Source organism: Osmerus eperlanus, chromosome 15 (genome assembly GCF_963692335.1).
Source record: "Osmerus eperlanus chromosome 15, fOsmEpe2.1, whole genome shotgun sequence".
NCBI classification, from domain to species: domain Eukaryota; kingdom Metazoa; phylum Chordata; class Actinopteri; order Osmeriformes; family Osmeridae; genus Osmerus; species Osmerus eperlanus.
In genome coordinates this window covers 772,586-789,020 of record NC_085032.1, presented here as the reverse complement: position 1 = coordinate 789,020, position 16,435 = coordinate 772,586, and the positions used below count along the sequence as shown (strand labels likewise).

The 16,435-nt window shown below is 39.0% G+C and overlaps 1 protein-coding gene across 3 annotated transcripts in view; it reads left to right on the top strand.

Annotated features, from left to right (window-relative positions):
* The first annotated feature begins 1,286 nt into the window (after positions 1–1,286).
* Positions 1,287–16,435, top strand: part of LOC134035296 (uncharacterized) — a 293,502-nt gene continuing 278,353 nt past the window's right edge. Inside the window, exons 1-6 of one of the 3 annotated variants that reach the window (XM_062480301.1) lie at positions 1,287–1,598; positions 2,901–3,017; positions 3,122–3,163; positions 3,501–3,564; positions 3,757–3,887; positions 4,263–4,467. In XM_062480301.1, coding sequence (XP_062336285.1) covers positions 1,545–1,598; positions 2,901–3,017; positions 3,122–3,163; positions 3,501–3,564; positions 3,757–3,887; positions 4,263–4,467 — 613 coding nt within the window. In that variant the 5' untranslated portion in view covers positions 1,287–1,544. Of the gene's footprint in view, positions 1,599–2,821; positions 3,018–3,121; positions 3,399–3,497; positions 3,565–3,756; positions 3,888–4,262; positions 4,468–16,435 lie in introns of those variants that run through there. The other 2 variants (XM_062480300.1, XR_009932337.1) reach the window with 2 other exon arrangements.

Here is a 16,435-nt window from a genome sequence, read left to right as displayed (position 1 = left end):
TTTTATGTAGAGGGAATATAACTTGATATATATTTTTTTTGTGTAACTTTATGGAGTCTGTAAGTATGAAAGTAGCTACTGCTGCCATGTTATTATAAGTTAATCGTTATAAACTACATATATTTAGATGTTTATGTTTACAACATTCAAACTGATTACCTAATAAAAAGTAACATGTTAATAATGTAATATTTATCTAAATGTGAAACATTTCACGTTATAACCATTGACTGTATAACTAACGTGATACTGATGCCTTTTATATTTTTCTGGCGAATGGTAAAACTATTCATATTATATTAGCCCACAGCATTTCACCAGTTATGTTTTGGTTTACCTTTTTTTCTTGAAGTTTTCTGTACTTTGTTGTTCTTGGCGTCTCAGGTTGAGTCTCATCGGAATTCAAATGTCCTTTAAGTTTTCGTTTTGATGTCATGATTATTTTGAATCACAGACTGTAGCTATAAAACTCTTTTTACAGTACAAAACAGTCTGTTCTATGTTTTGAATATCGGCGCCCAGTCTCTGACCAATCAAGCTAGCAGTTTTGGCGCCCACTTCCAGCCAATCTGAGATGCAGACGGTACTCGTTCATTGCCAGCGTTGCCAGGTCCGCGGTTTTCCCGCGGAATTGGGCTACTTTCGAAGTGATGCCGGGTTGAATTTTTTGTCCGCTGGTTCGGGTAGACCTATTTTGCATGCAAATTACATGAATATCTTTAAATAAAAATCTATATTTTAACTGAAATAATTTACTTATGCCCAAATCCTACCAAATTGACTCCATATCAGCACATACACACATGGACATGGGGCACGCACACATACACACACGCACTGTGCGTGTGCACATGTGCCTAATGCTCTCAGTCTCCTGAGAAAATCTCCTAAAAAAATGCATTTAATGCTGGCATAATAAACATTTGGTTTTACTTTGTAGATATTACAATACATTTGTTTGGCAATGAAAGCAATGCTGTTGGACTTAAAAAGCAGTGTATACGGTTTGGCAGGGGCATATTTTGAGTTTTGATATTGGGCTGGTTTTGTCACACAGACTTGGCAACCCTGATTGCATCATTGGTTACTCACGTGGATGCAGGTTAGCAGCACACAATGTCGTTCCAATACGCCATTTATTATTTATTTAATAAAACACTTAAAGTGGAAAGTACATCGATCATTGTTGGTAATTCCGACCAATTCAGCCAAGTGACATCCCAGCCTGACCTGGAAGAAGATGCATGGATTGAAATAAAATGTCCAACAAAGAAAGATCCGGAGAAGACAGTGGCTGCTAAAGTCCTACTATTTGGAGGTAAGTTTGGAGTTTACCAATTAACATTCGCTACTTCCCCATTTTTTGTTGTTGCAGCTATTAGCTAATGTTAACTGTATTTGTGTCATTTGAAGGAAGAAGCTTATCTTGAAACTTTTTTTTACTCCTTTTTATATCAGATTCATACAAAGAACTCATCGCAAAGAATAATTTTTTCATTCTGGGCAATGATATATGGGGCAAGGAGGAAAGCAGGGGTGTGCGCATGCAAAAAAAAATGCGGGAGACCGACAATGAGGTGGCTAAAAAGCCTGTGCTGGTGAGTCGTTTTAGCTCTACATTTGAACGGTAGCCTAACGCATGCTGTCATGCTAGCTCTAATATTAACGTTAGCTAGTTAGCTCTAAACGTCCAGCTGCTTTTGTAAGGCAGAGGGCTTGATATGCCCTACATGAAAAATCGTACTCAAGTAAAATACATAAGTAGGGCCTACTATCTGCAAATTGTTGTTAAAGTAGCTATTAAAGTAGCTAATGTAGAAAGTCAGGGGTCCCGTTATCGTCCATCCAACCACTTTCAATGGAGTGGAGAAATGTCAAGTTTGACGCTGCGGAAGGCAGATGCTGCGGTTTGAGAGCGTATTTAAATACTCATATCTCAAAGTAAGAAGCTGAAATATGGTGTGTGACTATATAAGGTATGTACTGTACAGTACATATCGATAAGTTATATCTTTCGTTGCGGCTGCATATCTACTTTAAGATCTTCTGGAACGTTGGCAAGTTTAATGGACGATAATGGAACCGCTTACTCTACATTGTTTGGTTACACACTTATAACAGGGTTTCCCGCAGCACTTTGCAGTTCAGGCGTCCGCCTTAAAAACACAGGCTTGCCGCCTTGACTACGTTGTTTTTTAATCAAGGTTATTCGCCGTATTTCCGCCAGTTTTCTCACCCAAATCTCAACCTACCACCATGACTAACACATTTTCTGCGTGAAACCCTGAATATCATGTATATATGAAAATATTAGACGTTTACTGTATTACTGAAGCATCACTGTGTAAGCCACATGTTACTGTTGTTGCTGTTGAAGGTGGAGTTAGTTGGACTACTTTTATATAAAGTTGTAACACACATTTGGGCAGGCAAAGCAAACCAAGATTAAAGAGGCAGCCAGGGACCAGGTATTACAAAACCTAAAGACTGCCCTGTCTCAGAAGAGGGCCCTAGCCATACAAGATCACCACACCAGTTCTGAGGATGAATCTCCACAACGTTTTCATAGTGTAAGGCATGCTTTTTTTCCTAAGCAGCTGGCTACATTGCTACACAACACCAAAAACCTGTGGTGTTTCCAAAACTACAAAGTGCTTAATTAACATGTCGTGTATTTGAAAGTAATAGGACAATCTACATTTTACTCATTGTTAGTTATTAGGGTAGTTTGTCCCCCTTAATTCTTTAAACCGGTCAACCACAGTTCATAATAGTTAATGACAACATCAACTGATGTGACACGTACTTGTTTATTATAAATATTGTCTAGTACCACTCAAATTTCAGAATTTTTTGGATATTGCTAACTATTTTTCTACTGTTACCATATACACGTCCAGGCAAAGCATGCAAAGAAGACAGCCAGACGTGTTGTGTTACCTCAGGCATCCAATCCAAATCATCTCACCAGTTCTGATGACTCCACATACATAGGGAGTCCACAACGTCTTAACTTTGTAAGTCATGCTTTTATCTTTGCTGTTTGTATCTCTGACACAAATTCTTTCTCTTTTTAATTGCTTTAATGTTCTATTCTTTTTTACTTCTTTTAATGTTTCAGGGCAACGACTTGGAGTTCGGTTTATCCTCCACTCAGAAAATGGTGAGTTCATTCATTACATAAAATGACACAATTGTCACATAATCACAAAAGTACTTCACTCAAGCCATAATTCAACCTCACCTGTTGTCTCCAATGTAATGTTGTCACTCTTACAGAATTTAGATTATTTTCATTGTAAAGATTTGCATCACTTTTACAATGCAACTTTTATAATGCAATTTTACAACCTTGAAGATGTTATGTTGAAAACATCTTATGAATCATCAGTCCTACGGTAGGAAACATGTTTTAAATGACAATGTAAATGTTTGTTAATGCGACTTTAATCAAATATTTTTGTCCAAAATGCCTGATATTACATTCTTCATTGTAGCAGCTGATGGATGATAATAGTCATGGCGTGGCACCCCGAGTGGATGAAATCATGGCATCCCTTCGTGGTAGGTGTTCAGATTGGGATTGAAGGGGTTGACATTTCAAAACACTGTTCATTAAACTAAGATTCATGGTGTTTCCGTATAAGGCATGATTGCACTGTACTGAACCTAAGTATCATTATCCATCTACTACTGGCCAGCTTTTATATTTAATCCATTTGTTCTGTTTTTCAAATTATCATCACATTCACCTAGACCTCCCGGAAATGATTAAATTAATGAAGGAGTGTGTGGAGTGTGTCAAGGCATTAATGCCCTTGGCCGGGGGCACCCCTTCATCTGCGATGTCATCGTCATCTCTTTCTGTGGAAAGTGACATTGAAATGGTATGTTACAATTAAGGGATGAATGTATATGTTTATTACTTAACAGCCATAGTTCATTCATGGATGTTTCGAATGCAAAATTTGCACAAAGTAACTTTTGTCTAGAGTTTTTGGTAAAATGTGTCAGTAATAAATGATAAATTTAAAAGGTTACATGTGTTGTACAATTATCTTGCTGTAAGTGGGAACCTTCAAACCACTGGTCAAATCACTCGATAGTGGGATATACAGACTACCAAGTGTTTTCCAAAGTAAAGATTGATTTAAGCACATTATTATTTGTATAATGTTTATTCATTTCTTAAGGGTATCTCCCAACTATATATTCATTTGTTCAATTGATTCTCTCTTTCCCCCTCCCTCTCTTTCATACAGCACCACTTGGCTGGCAGCACAGTGACAGTTTCAAAGAGGGCCTTCCTGCGGCTAAGCCGAACTCGCATGACCATTTTTGCCCAGGAGCTGGCTGTCCTGGTGTTCACAAAAGAGGTCCTTGCACAGTCCACTCTGACTGGGAAGTCTGGGAAAGGGGGGGTGCCAAAAGGACAGCTGGACGTTGACAAAGTGCGGGCCATAACAAGTAAATGACCTGTTAAGAAAATCTTTCTCAAAAAGTGCACAAAGTCGTGGGGTTCAGTTTTGTGATGGAGAGTTTATTAAACATTTCCAAAGTTTGTAGTTCCGTAGCTGGTCTGATCTCAGTCACACAAGACCTAAAATTAAGAATCGGCCACGTACATTCTCGGTCCGTGGCTTTTATACACAGTCAGACAGGCTTCAAGTTTCTTCATAAGTCAATACAAGATGCCACCCATCACACCTCGCGCATCCGTTCATCAGATAACAGGATGCTGTTGTTAGTATAACTTTAGGCATGGGGGGTTGTAGACCCTGTTCTTATCTAAACACAATCCAGAGAAGTGTCAAAAATCCAAATCTCGTGACAATATGCTCCCCCCTAAATAACCTAAACAGAGAAGCCCTACAACGTTTATGGCTTTACCCCTAGAATGACGTGTAGAAGCAAGTAATCTAAACTTTCTCATGAGGCTATCATCCTGTTAGTTTCTACTCTGTCAATCTTGTCTTTGACTTACAAAGTTTAATATAAAGTAACATGAATGGGTTCTTAATAGAAGAAAATATTCTATTTAACAGAATTCAAAACAGTCCTCTTTTTTTAGCTTGTATAACAGACATATTACCAACTTTTCTTGAGTATTGCATGAGTATACATATAGTCTACTGACAAAGCTTCTGTGATTTTTTTCTAAGCAGCAGCAAGTTTTTGTAGCAAACCACCAGTAATTGTTAAATATATGTTTTGCTATGTACTGGTGGCAATATTTGCATGCCATACTGATACAATTACTCACTGCAAGACAGTCTAATGTAGTAAAAATATAAGAAAATGTTGACCTTACCTCTTGTCTGTTTTGCAGATGCTGTTCTTCTGGAGTTTCCTCAGACTAGTGCCTCTGATGTGCGGGCGGCCATCAGACGCAAGTGTAATAATGAGCAGTTCAGCCAAAAAAAGAAAAGTAAAATGTAGTACCTGTTTCTTACGTTGCGTGTCTACTACAGTGGAGCGGGCGATGCGTTGGCTTCCAATTCATTTTCAATGAAAGCGGGCGTTGACGCTCCCACAATGCTCTACGCGAGCGTCAACGCCCGATTTCATTGAAAAAGAATTAGAAGCCAACGCATCGCCCACTCCGCTGTAGTGGACACGCAGGGTGGTACAATGAACAGGAATGTTGTTATTTTATTGTGTTTCTCACTGTTATAAGGAATGAGAAATGTCAGTTTGTGTCAAATATGTTAAAAGCTGTATTGTGAAAATTGTTAAAAAGGAAAATGTTCATAAACTTTTCATATATTTAAGGATATAGTACAATTCATTGTTAATGTATTTGCAATGTAGCCTACTATTGAAAATGTTAATACATTTGAAATAAAAAGTTTTTTTCACCTGGAATGTGCATTCAGCATAGGAAAGTCCCTTCATTTATTCACCCAGAAAAGAAAAAAAATGCATCGTATACTAAATTTTAGCATACTTGAGTATACTTTAAGATTTAGTAATCATCGGTATACTTCAAGTTATTGCATGATTAGTTAATTTGAAGTGTGCTATTTTGGAACAACTAAATTTGTATTTAATATATTTTAGTAGAAATGAAATTGTACTTGAGCACAATTTAGAGTGTATTAAGTGTACTTTTATATACTAAAGTGGAACAACTTATAGTATACTTAGTACACTAAGTATATGGCTATGTGCATATACTTGAAATGTACTAAGTATACTTGAAGTTGTTCCACTTCAGTGCATAATAGTGCACTTAATATACTTTAAATTGTGCTTAAGTACAATTTAATTACAGCTTCAAGTATACTTAATACACTTTAAGTATATGGCTATGTGCATATACTTAAAGTTTACTAAGTATACTTGAAGTTGTTCCACTTTAGCACGTAAAAGTGCACTTAATATACTTTAAATTGTGCTTTAGTACAATTTAATTACAACTTAAATATATTAAGTACAAAATAAGTTGTTCCAAAATAGCACACTTCAAATTAACTTATCATTCAATAACTTGAAGTATACTGATGATTAATCACTCTTCAAATATACTTATGTATGCTAAGATTTAGTATACTTAGTTTTGTTTTTTTTACCTGGGAAGAGTGTACACATTTATGAATTGTTGAATTTGTGACAGTGTGTGTGTGTTGGGGGCAGCTTGACCTGTCTTGTTGAATCTGCTTCCATGATTGTATTTATCTATTTTATACATTGTCTCCTTATCATTATTGGCCTTGTTCTGTTATTTTACTTAATAATGTATTTATTTTTTCTTATACAAATGTTTCTATGTACCATTCCATTAACCTGCCCAGGGACTACAGGTGGAAAATAGCAATCTGCTGGAACCTGGCACAATGCATATTTGAGAAAACACAACTTTCTCTAATAATTTAGACAGAAAAGGCAGTGTAGACACAGGTCGGTAATTGTTCAGGCTGGCTTGATCCAAATTTGGTTTCTTAAGTAGAGGTTGAACAGCAGCATGTTTAAAACAAGCTGGGACAACACCATGATCCAGGGACAAATTTATAATTGACTGGACACTAAGTCCAAGTGATGTAAAAGATTTCAGAATAATCGCTGGGACAATATCATGAGGACAGGACGACGGCCTCATACCACTAACCATGTCACTAAGAGCAGGAAGGGAAACGTGTTAACCACAGGGGATTTATCAAGAGAAGAGCGAATGGTTTTAATTTTGTCCAGGAAAAAATACATACATTTTAAATCTTAGGTCTATTACAGTGTGTATTCATTAAATCTTAAATCATGCACTCTGAAAGCTCCTCAAACAGTCATTAAAAATCTCATAAGAGACGGTAAGTCGGTCCTTCTTGCATCTCCTCTCAGCTATAGGACAGGATAGCAGATATCGGGAATTATCATCTAGCCAATGGTAGGATTTCATTGTTTTAGCTTGTTTCAACTTCAGAGGAACAATAGGGTACAAAATGGTTAAGCAGAATGAGTAGAATAATGAGAGTAAAGGCCGCAATATGCTTCTCTGACTCCGTTAACGGATGGGCGGGGTTACGGATTCGGATGGATAGACTGCGTTTATGGTTCTCCGTAGGCTGTGGGTGCTGAAAACAATTCACCGCCAGAAGAGTAGGTGGCGCAACGTTTTTTTGTAAGTCGTTGTCGAGTGTTTATTTACCTAGGTTATCGAGAAGTCGGAGCAAAAGATGTGGAGGCACAAGATGTGACCATAATTACACGTGTGCATTCCATAACGTTAAACTTTTGTTGCTGTATTATTTTACTTGCAACCCTGGCAGTGGCAAACGATCGTGGGAGTAAAAATAAAACCATAATTCAAAACGGTAAGTAGCAGTAGGCAATACTTGCACATATTTTAAGGCCAACAAGTACAAGGCTGGATTGCCTGAGTCAGTCCCTTTTGTAGGATATTGGTATAGCTACAAAGGGCTTATAGAACAATGAAATTGCTTGCAGCCAACAGGAAGAAACATAAAGCAAAGAAAACTGGGGGGACCCTCCTCCACAGGACTGATAGCTGGCCCTCTCCAGCTATCAGGGTCGCCCCATGATGGAAGGAGTGGAAGGGGACATTTCTTCAGACCCTGGTTGCAGCAGCTTGGAAACCCAAGCATATGTATGTTTCAATTAATCTATGTGACCATGTTCATTCAACAATTATTGATGAATATTGTAGGAGTGAAATGTATTACTGTTCTCTGCAGTGACAGGAAATACAGTGGTGTTGCTGCCACCACCCACTGTCGTCCCACTGTGCCATACAGAGGTAACAGTGAAACTAATAGTCATACGCCAGTATGTATGCCATATGTGGTTGCTGAATATTGATCAAATATGCCATTTACTTTCTCAAGTGGAGGTCCTAGATGATCAGGAAACTGTGTCTGCCTGCTCAGAGAGCATTTTGGGGGTACACTTTTGAGTTTTATTTACCACTTGCAACACAGATGGTGAGAGTGTGTGAACGTGTGGCTATGATTGAAGTGTCTGTAATGACTTGCTAATGGTGGTGGTCTGAACATGAGAAACAAGTCCTTACAGTGCTCATTTCAAATATGACTCAAATGATTAAATTGCTATGGTGTTAAACTCAGCAGGAAGAGGAACGTCTTCCTCCCCCTGAGCCTAGGGCCTCCACTTCAAGACAAAGACACAAATTATTAGCAATGAACCTTGAAACACAGTCAAATGGACACCTTCAACTTTCTCCAAGTGTGCCTTGCAAAGGGACAATGTTCTTTATTTGTTTCAGGTTGGAGCAGACAATGCGAGGGCCCTGTATAAAAGAACCCTGTAGCTCGATATAGAGTATAAGAGGCTTTTAATTAAAACAACAAGGCTGGCTTTTCTGTGTTCCTATAGGAAGGGAGAACACATAAGGATGTATTTGTTAAACTTTTTTCTATGTTTTGGTCTTTTTATACCTTTTTGTGGCTTTTTTGTTGTGCATTTTGAGTCTTTTGTGGGGGTTTACACCATTTCTTTCTTTCAATGTCCTATTTATTCTTTTTGAAAAATGCTCTAAAAGTGAATGAAACATCCAAATTCAATGAAAGTAGTGAAATGATCATTTATTTAACTTTTGAAGAGCATTGTATGGTACCATACACATTGTTATTTTTGGTTTGAAATGTTTTGGTTGAAAGAAACACACATTTCTGATATGGAAAGGATTAGGAAAAGGCGCAAAGCAACCCAAGGACAACAGAATGGGTTAAGGGGAGACACCCCAGTGAATAGGGATAACATATCAACATGAAACCTCCCCAGTTGATAACTAATATTAGGTCAAATATTGTTTTCATTACTAGTTTCCTGTAAATGTATGTTTAAATGAGCAAATGATGCATGAAGTTGTAAAATATGATATAATGTGCATACATTTCCAGAACGGAAATCAGAACATTGCATGAAGACAGAATGAAAATCCTTGTTTCATTTTGTCAACATATTAGAGTCCAAAGTTTTTACAAAGGGCACTTTGGATATCTATTTTTCATCACTCCATTAATCAGAGTATGGTGGCAACAGCCGTTGAAGAAAATCCTTTGCAAATTGCGCGGCAGGCCGTGTTCTTGCTCAGGTTCTCCATCACCCACACTATAAAAGTAGGTAGCGAAATAACGAAACGGTATATAGTCTGTGGGACTGTGAGCGGACGGCTTCGATGTGTCGCATTGGCAACATACGGCTGAAGCTGGCAAAGATACGTAATTCCCTCTGCTGAGAATCTATATCTTTCATAAAGATAGTCATGAGGGAATGCGAAAGGGTTTTGTCGGTCTCTAAATGTTCTGACTCTTCTGAGCGGAGCGCACCTCTCAATATCCGCGCACTAAGCTCCACTGGATCTTCTATGAACGGTGACGGCATTATCCTCAAGAATGAGTTAGTGGGCGGGTTTAACCCAACTGGGTTTAAAAAATCTACTGGTTTAAACCAGTTAAGAATACCAGTTAAAACCAATCAAAACACATTTAAACCAATTGAGCTATGGGTGGCACCTGATTCACCAGTTCCGTCCAGTTGAAACCAATAGGATGTAACTGGCCAGTTAACCAATTTAAATGAATACAATTGGTTAACTGGTCTAACAAACCCAATAAAATGTCATTGGTGGCATAACTTTAAAAAATCTGTACAATATTATTTGCCATGCAATTTGTAGAAAACAAACCTTTCCGCAACCACGCATTCTTAATTGATGCCTGCTGAAAGTCTTTATCTTGTTCTTCTCCAGGGTCAAAATTATTCGAGCCAACAAGTGTTATAACTTTTTATTTAGTTTTAGAATATGACCTACTGTTAATATACAATTCATAACAAGAATGATACAGAGCAAATTCATTACAGCATTTTCTTGAATTTCAGCATTTGAATATATATTTAAACATGTTGCTTAAGTGTGCTGCTTTCTAACAATGGTCCATTTTTATAACAATATTACACTATTTCTGTAGCACCTTTAATACAGACCTTTTATTTAGTTTTAGAATATGACCTATTGTTAATATACAATTCATAACAAGAATGATACAGAGCAAATTCATTACAGCATTTTCTTGAATTTCAGCATTTGAATATATATTTAAACATGTTGCTTAAGTGTGCTGCTTTCTAACAATGGCCCATTTTTATAACAATATTACACTTTTTCTGTAGTACCTTTAATACAGACTTTTCATAAGGACTTTACATCCGCACACAATAAAAACAAACATAATAATGTAAAGACCCTGGCCACCCCATTGCTGCAAGCAGCAATGGGGTGGCCAAGCAGGTCAGATGACCCAGAAGAAACTTTCGACATCCTCAGAAGAGTGTTCCGAGTACACGCAGCAAGTTTGGCGTGAATCCATCAAAGATTTGCTGAGATACGACACAACTTTCTGTTTGGCGGCTCTGCTGCCGATTTCGATTGGCTGTACCGGACAAACGGTTTCGAAAATCTAAAATAATTTGGATAGTTTGTGTGAGGGATTGCATTGACTATAGCTTGTAGCTTGACTACAGGTAACTAGCGACTGCGGTGTACCTGGCTTCCTTTGCAGTGGCTTACAATCTCGCTAAACAGAGAATCAGAGACAAGTTAACATGTGTCAGACACGGGATCGCCCCCCTAGAGGTTAGAGGACACATATCTACAAAGCACAATAAATCTGACTCTTCTTGAGTATAGATCCCCTGAGAATGATAATTATTACCATTATACTGTTAGACAGCTACTGTGGCATACCTGGCTTCATTAAACAGATAAACCAGTATCATGACATGCTTGAAGACTGTGGCTGGGTTCGAACCTATGACCTTGCACTTCAGAGGAACCCATCTTATCCCAGTGAGCTATTCTCACTGCAGGGAAATGCTGTGTTCAGTTACTGTATAAAAAAAAGTAAGCAGTTTCTCCTGTGGGAAGCGTTGTCAGATTTGACCCAAGTATAAAAAGCTGTAATTCAGTCCTATTTTGACATGTCAAGGTGATTGTGGTCTGAAAATGATTTGATTACATGTCCATGAAAATAGGAGCAACGGCGAACGAGGAGTTTGTTTTTATGAAAATTCCAAATGGCCGGCGCCCAAAATGTCAGACACGGGATCTCCTAAGATATCACGAGACATAGGAATCACTTAAATACGACAAACAAATCAACAGTTATTGGTCAAAACACAGTTTTGCTTATTGTAGCGCCCCCTAGATCTCAAATGACCCTACCTTTTTCGGACCTCTTAATAACAGGGTCATGAATCCATACACCAAGTTTGGAGTCAATGCATCAAAGATTCACTAAGATATGACCTCACTTCCCTTTTTCCGGATCAGTTGCTGAATTTGATTGGCTGTAACTAACAAACGGTTGCGAAAATCAAAGCTCCAGGGGATAACTTTTGTGAGGCTTGGTCTGAAGATCATCTGTGGCAATTTTGAAGAAGATTCGTCAAGAATTGTAGGAGGAGTAGCGAAAAAAACGCTTTTCGTTAACATTCAAAATGGCGGAGAATCTATATGACTGGGTATGACGTCATAGAGTGCGTTGAACTTGTCTTGATCCAGGGAATCCAATGATACCTCATTTTGGAAAATGCGGCATATGGTTCAAAGGTAACGTGTGTAAACACACCTTCAACTTAGACCCATTGGTGGCGCTAGAGGGTTGAAATGGGAGACATGAAACTTGGTGAAAGTGATGAGGGGACAGGTCCCAAAGTGTGCCAAATTTCACAACTTCTGACCATGTGGTTCTAGGGGCTGCCATAGACTCCCATGGCAGAAGTATAATAATAATAAATATAGCTGCAAGCAGCAATGGCGGATTCCTCCAAACATTGCGAACCATTGAAAAATGTATATTCTTCATAAATTGTCACTGTATAGAAAAATCCATGCTGTAGACTTACCAATGGGATACCAAATCTGAAATGCAATACCATCAAGATCCACAAGGGCTTTTATCTCAAGCCAAGAAATGAAAGGAGGGGGCTTGGTGAGCCTACCCATTCCAGAAAGCCTTGTATCTTTGTGTATCAGGGCGTGGCCTGTAGCGTCACCTATGGGTGATATTGGGCCATTTGTGGTGTGGTAGTTACTCTTGGCCTATACTATCAATGTTTCAGGATTTTGAGAACTTTTTACCATTGCACACAAAATCGGAAATGCAATACCATCAAGATCCACAAGGGCCTTCACTTCAAGCCAAGGAATGAGTGGGGGCTTAGTCAGCCCACAATTGCCTGAAATGTTGTGTATGCGTCTCGCCAAGCTTCCGCGCGTGTCAAGGGAAAGGCTGAGTGTGTGAGAATGTGGAGCGCGCGCGCTGAGGAGCAGGGGAGACATTTAATTGGAAATTTCCTTAACAATTAGCCAAGGATGCATTTTTCAAATATTCACCACAAATCGAAAATTTTCATCTCACAGTCAACTTTTTCTCAGATTTGTGTACTAAACATTACATTTACATTTTACATTTAGTCATTTAGCAGACGCTCTTATCCAGAGCGACTTACAGTAAGTACAGGGACATTCCCCCAAGGCAAGTAGGGTGAAGTGCCTTGCCCAAGGACACAACGTCAGTTGGCATGGCCGGGAATCGAACTGGCAACCTTTGGATTACTATCCCGATTCCCTCACCGCTCAGCCACCTGACTCCCCGTACAACATTCTCAAGAGTCTTCATGAACTTGTGATTGAATCAGAGTTTTTTGACTGGCGGATGTGTAAAGCATTATTTTAGCGTTAGAAATAAATTAGATTTCCTTTATTTCAATCATTTTTTAAGATATTAATTTGCCTTCTCACATGGGAACATGATGTAGTGTCTTTCACGTGACACACCAAGTTTGGTGTTGATATTTCAAAGATTTGCTGAGATTTGATCCAACTTCCTGTTTGGTTGATTTGTTGACGATTTTGATTGGCTGTACCAGACAAACGGTTTTGAAATTCAAAAATCTGTTGAAGAGTTCAGTGAGGGTTGCTCTGACGATGATACCTGCCAATTCTGGGGAAGATTGGACAAAAATTGTAGGAGAAGTAGCGAAAAAACGTGTTTCCTAAATCTTTATTGTACAAAAAAATCCAATACGGCGGCCGTTTTAGGTTATTGAGGCTTTTTTGTTCCTCATGAGAAATAAGGCATATCTAATGAATTTCAGAATTTTGGGACAAATGGGATGCGAATGGCATCACTTTGTAAATGGACAATTGGGACTTGGCCGTAGCGCCACCTATGGATAATGGTGCGTCATTTGTGGTGTGGTAGTTACTCCTGGCCTATACTATCAATGTTTCAGGAATTTGAGAACTTTTTCTAAAATGCATTACCATCAAGATCCACAAGGGCCTTCACTTCAAGCCAAGGAATGAGTGGGGGCTTAGTCAGCCCACAATTGCCTGAAATGTTGTGTACGCGTCTCGCCAAGCTTCCGCGTGTGTCAAGGGAAAGGCTGAGTGTGTGAGAGTGTGGAGCACGCGCGCGCTGAAGAGCAGGGGAGACATTTCATTGGAAATTTCGTTAGCAATTAGCCAAGCATGCATGTTTCAAATATTCACCACAAATCGACTTTTCATGTTACAGTCAACTATTCCTCAGATTTGTGTACAAAAAAATCTCAAGAGTCTTCATATGAACTTGTGATTGAATCAAAGTATCAGTTTTTGACCGGCGGATGTGTAAAGCATTATTTTAGCGTTAGCGATAAATTCGATTTGCTTTATATCAACCATTTTTGGAGATATGAAATAGCCTTTGCACATGGTAACATGTTGTAGTGTCTTCCTTGTGACATACCAAGTTACGTGTTGATATCTCAAAGATTTGCTGAGATTTGACCCAACTTCCTGTTTGGTTGCTATTTTGCTGATTTTGATTGGCTGTGCCGGACAAACGGTTTAGAAAATCAAAACGCCATGGGATAACTTTTGTGAGGATCAATTCGGCTGTTATCACAAGTTATCATGTGTCACACACGGGATGTCCCAAGATATCATGAGACAAAGGAATCACTTAATAAAGGCAAACAAATCAATAGTTATTGGCCAAAACACATTTTTGCTTCCTGCGGCCACGCCCAGTGATCACATGACACCAAATTGTGTAGACATCCTCAAAAGAGGGTTCCGAGTCATCATACCAAGTTTGGCGTTGATATCTCAAAGATTTGCTGAGATATGACTTCACTTCTTGTTTGGCGGCTTTCCTGCTGAATTTGATTGGCTGTACCGAACAAACGGTTGTGAGGATCAAAATTCTTTTCGATAACTTTTGTGAGGCTTGGTGTGAAGATCATCTCTGGTCATTTTGAGGAAGATATGGCAAAAATTGTAGGAGGAGTAGGCTTTCAAAGGTTTTTGATCAAACCGGAAATGGCGGAAAATCTATATAACCGGAAATTGACGTCATAGGGTGCGTTGAACTCGTCTTGATCCAGGGAATCCAACGGTACCTCATTTTTTAAAATAAGTCATACGGTTCAAAAGTTGCGTGTGTAAACACAAGTCCAACTTTGACCCATTGGTGGCGCTAGAGTGGTCTAATGGGATACATGAAACTTGGTGTAGGTAATGACGGAACTGTCCTTAATGAGTGTGCCAAGTTTAACAAAAAGTTATCCAAGGGTTCTAGGGGCTGCCATTGACTCCCATGGAACTAGAATAATAATAATAAATATAGCTGCAGGCAGCAATGGCGGGTTCCTCCTCAGCATTGCAAACCATTACAAAATTGACATGACACAGACATGTATTTCATACAACATTTCAAGACAATTGGATCAATGGCTGATTTGAAGTCATTTTTTGAAATTCTTCACAAATTGTCACTGTAGAGAAATATCCATGCTTCCGACATTATGGGTTCTTGAGACTTCTTTGTTCCCCATTGGCAATAAGGCATGCGTACCAACTTTTAGACATTTTGGACTGACAGGGTTAAAATGCCACCCTTTTGAAAGTGACAACTTTGAAGCGTGTTCTGTCAGGCCACCTGTGCTCTGGTCAGGCCCATCATGCAGAGATCCATTCTTTAAAAGCTTTGATTACAACAATAACTTTATGAAAGTCAGAATACACTTTAGTAAAGGACGTGTGTAGTTTATGTACTACTACTGCTTGCTCTGCCCACACACTTTCCCCATCCATGCTGTTTCCCTCTTTGCCAGTGCGGGTGGTGCGGTGGCCGCATGAGGTTTAGGTGTAGTCCAAAAGTTGCCTCCCACAATCAAAACATATTAACCGCAACATTGTTTTCAAACTTTCTCAAAGATGGCTTGAAAACCACAGATATTGACTCTCTTCTTGAGTAGATCTCTTTCCAGAATCTCAGTCAATCCAGAATCAAGATTAGCCTCATAGGCAATTGGTCTGGTCTAGGGCACAGCCCACGTTCAGCTCCTTGCAAGTATAGCCTGTGATAGTAAAATGGCCGACTCTCTGTTCCCATTAAACTACACAGCATGCACACTCAAGGTGACCAACAAGATTATATTAACTAACAAACAATGGCCGGGTTTCCCAGATTCGTTAAGAAGCTCTTAACGCTAAGAGCTTCTTAAGAGCGTTCTAAGAACGCTCTAGAACGCTCTTAGAACGCTCCTAAGAAGCTCTTAGCGTTAAGAGCTTCTTAACGAATCTGGGAAACCCGGCCAATAACATTACAAACATCTAACTGAACGAACACAACAACTGAAATCCCTTGCGTAGCTGTTGTTTTTTTAACATGCCGCACTGCATGCTGGGTACCCAAGAGCGCTGACGCTGATTATCTAGCTGTGCTCCGACTGCGTGATATGACGAGATGCTAGTGGTGCGCTGAGGTCTCAGAGTCTCCTGCCCGAGTTCAAGTTCTGCCCGATTAGCAAGCTATTTTTACTAATGTTTTGTTAGCAATTGAATGGTAATGCAAGCTAGCTAAAAACAATGTTAGTTAGCTTGGCTAAACTGGTTTTCATAGCAACA